The 3192-nt window shown below is 34.9% G+C and overlaps 1 protein-coding gene across 1 annotated transcript; it reads left to right on the top strand.

Annotated features, from left to right (window-relative positions):
• Positions 1-6: 6 nt before the first annotated feature.
• On the top strand, positions 7-2925 carry LOC117124512 (ankyrin repeat and LEM domain-containing protein 2-like). Its single transcript, XM_033270749.1, has 3 exons — positions 7-217; positions 654-782; positions 1195-2925. Exons 1-3 carry the CDS (start codon positions 156-158, stop codon positions 1394-1396), a joined length of 393 nt encoding a protein of 130 aa, XP_033126640.1. The 5' UTR covers positions 7-155; the 3' UTR covers positions 1397-2925.
• The last annotated feature ends 267 nt before the right edge of the window (positions 2926-3192 follow it).

The raw sequence follows: 3192 nt of genomic DNA, 5'->3' as shown, positions 1-3192 counted from the left end.
TTGCAGGTAGTAACATTGATAACAGCACAAGCTCTGTACAGCAGAAACAATCACATGTGATTAAAGCATGCGAGCACACTGCCAGTGTGCAAGGACCGTGCCAGCATTCACCTTGCATTAGTGACGCTCAAGATTCACAAGCTGCTGCAGTTGGTATGGACAATATATCAACTCCGAAGCGTAATCAGGCTTGCCATTCTATCTCCTTCATTCAAGGGTAAGTTTTTTTTATTGCATCATACAGGGGTCCCAAGTTAGAAGAATCAATTCCAGGAGATCTGGTTAAATTTTACTTTCTCAACACATCTAATTTCATTTTGCAGCGCATTGTGCTACCCATCGGCACTGAATTCCATGTGATAATTGACAAGAAAATAGTAAAAACAAGCAAATATTATGAATTTGTAGGAGGTTGATTAATTTCCAGGAGATCTTGCTTGCTTGCAGGGAGAAAAAGAGAAACAATGGATTTTCACAGTTCAGCACAGCACATACAAAGTGGCGTCTGCTGGTTTAGCCAACTGAGCTATGCTGGTGTCTTACATCAAAGCAATAATGTTGTATTATCAGATAGAAGAAAGCTGTGGTACAAATTTCTGTATTATTATTATCATCATTCTTATTATTATACTATTAATATTTTGCTATTTAAGATTTGAGCCATCAAAACTGGACATGAATGTTTACTTAGCACTGGAGAATGTGACTGTACCTCACACATATCCTAATGTCATTGCTTTCAAAAAACTTGTAGAAAGTTATTCCGAGTCTGTCAGAAAAAGGTATGTAATCAGTATTACCAATGCTACGTAATCAATATTACCAATGCTATGTAATCAATATTACCAATGCTACGTAATCAATATTACCAATGCTATGTAATCAATATTACCAATGCTGTGTAATCAATATTACCAATGCTATGTAATCAATATTACCAATGCTACGTAATCAATATTACCAATGCTATGTAATCAATATTACCAATGCTACGTAATCAATATTACCAATGCTATGTAATCAATATTACCAATGCTGTGTAATCAATATTACCAATGCTATGTAATTGGGTTCTGGTATCCATCTTTAGCCTTGCTCAGTGTTATACTCTAAACATATTTTAAACAAATGTTGATATTTTACAACTTAAAACAAAATTGTTTTAATAGTGTTTTTACTTTATTTGTTTTAAAGTTGGAAAACACCGATCAGATTAAGGCGACATTGGCCATGGGGCCAAGAACATGAATCCAGTCCTCTGATTGGTGGAAGATCTGATGTGAAAGCTTACAATATCTCGCAATCTCTTTCGCCAACTTTTGAAAGGAGGAGAGTATTTTCATCTGGTAGCAATGCTCGAGACATTAAAGAAAAGTTGTTTATTGACGCTACATGAGTTCATCTGAATCTATCGTATAACGGTTATGATACTTACCTGCCCATTCCAATTGAATTTAACAGTGGCGGATCTATTCCTTTACCTTTTGTGGGGTCCAGGGGCTGTTCTCCCTAGAGGCTTCACAGTTTTAGCCGTTTTAATATCTCATCTTAAAAATTCAAATCCTCTCATCTCAAAATAAACCCTTTTACCACTGCCTGAATCTGCAAGGCAATGGTGGTCATAAATATGGGTTATTTTTCATTTTATTTCACTTGTAATTTGCAACTTAACTTAGAGGGACAAATATAGTTTTTGATTAAATACTGATGGACACACCAATATTTTTTGTTTCCAGTGTTTCCAAAAACCTTCATGCACTGTTTTTATTCCACTTTTTACAGATTATTGGTGCCTGTATTGTGTTTTGATATTTTTTATATAAAACCAACTTCTTTTTTTAATGACAAAATTATTTGACCCTTGGATGTGGACACAATAAATCTGATGTTTGTTGGCCTATGTATTTAGAGCACTTTGAAATACGATACAACATAATGTTGAAAATGGCTAGGTATTGATTACTGGTTTGTGTCACCTGATGTTTGTTGGACTATGTATTTAGAGCACTTTGAAATACGATACAACATAATGTTGAAAGTGGCTAGGTATTGATTACTGGTTTGTGTAACCATTATGATTTTGTTACATAATCATGATGTAATTCAGTTAATAAAACAACAACCATCACCGTTTGAAATATTTACATTTGATGATGATGGTTTTATTATAACTTTTTTAAAAATAAATATATAAATCGTGTTGAGGAAGGAAATCTTGATATGAGTGTCCGGAACTTTACTCAGTCAGCCCCAACTATGGTGGGGCTGAGCTTAATGTCGACTCACCAAACATACTCAGACCGAGGTGGATGTGGACTCGGCCTCTAGCCAGCAAAACCTCCTAACTTGAAAGCTAAGCATTTTTAAGACAAAAATGTCAACACCCCCCTCCCCCCACTCCGCTCATTGCTTTGCATTTTGCCCTTGCCTGCTATGTCCTTAAGATTGGTACTGGCCAAAAATTCTTTCAACAAATCAAACTGTCAGCTCTGGATTACTGCACAAATCCAGTTTTAAATTCACGTACCACGCCCATACACAATTCAGCACCTTACCATTTATCTATAAATAATGATTTTTGGTAAGAATGGGTGTTTCTAACAAAATAATGTTTGCTAGAATAATTTTATAGGCATAACTTTATTGGAAGTGCCTTGAATAGCTGGTTGTTTCATTTTTAATTATTAAAGAATCGTGCAGCTCGTTTTTGATTAAAGAGGTTGATATGTTTTCAACAGTAGACGCCAAGATAAAGTAGGATAAATTATTGTGTAATGCGAACCTATTTGATCGGACACAGTTTGTATCCTATTTAAAAATATTAACAGGATATTGAATTTTGGTAAAGTGTACTTGCTGAATGTATTGTAATTAAAATATTGCCTACACAATACTTATGTTACTTTAGTAACATAAAGAGGAAAACGCTTATGTTAGTTACTGGTTTGTGTTGACGGCATCGGGTTACATTATTTAATGACGATATTATTACAGTATTTTAAGTTAATAAAATGGTCATCACCATGCAGAAACACAGTCAATAAAACCACAACAATAATGTACGTACCTGCAAACGAACTAAGCAAAGGTAACAAAACACTGTAAGCAGAGTCGTCAGTCTTTAAGGAAGTCGGGAAGGAGGAAACGGTTGGCAAAGTCGTGCTTGAGATACAAGTATTAGAAAAACTAAGC

Source organism: Anneissia japonica, unplaced genomic scaffold, assembly GCF_011630105.1.
Source record: "Anneissia japonica isolate Jap-2015-1 unplaced genomic scaffold, ASM1163010v1 scaffold127015_len3380_cov182, whole genome shotgun sequence".
NCBI lineage: Eukaryota > Metazoa > Echinodermata > Crinoidea > Comatulida > Comatulidae > Anneissia > Anneissia japonica.
Note: the sequence above shows the minus strand (reverse complement) of the source record. Positions and strands in the feature narration are given on the sequence as shown.

Coding starts and splice junctions, on each gene's coding strand:
- LOC117124512 (XM_033270749.1), top strand. CDS start 156: ATGGACAATATATCAACTCCGAAGCGTAATCAGGCTTGCCATTCTATC. Junction 218..653: donor TCTATCTCCTTCATTCAAGG/GTAAGTTTTTTT, acceptor TTGCTATTTAAG/ATTTGAGCCATCAAAACTGG. Junction 783..1,194: donor TCCGAGTCTGTCAGAAAAAG/GTATGTAATCAG, acceptor TTTGTTTTAAAG/TTGGAAAACACCGATCAGAT.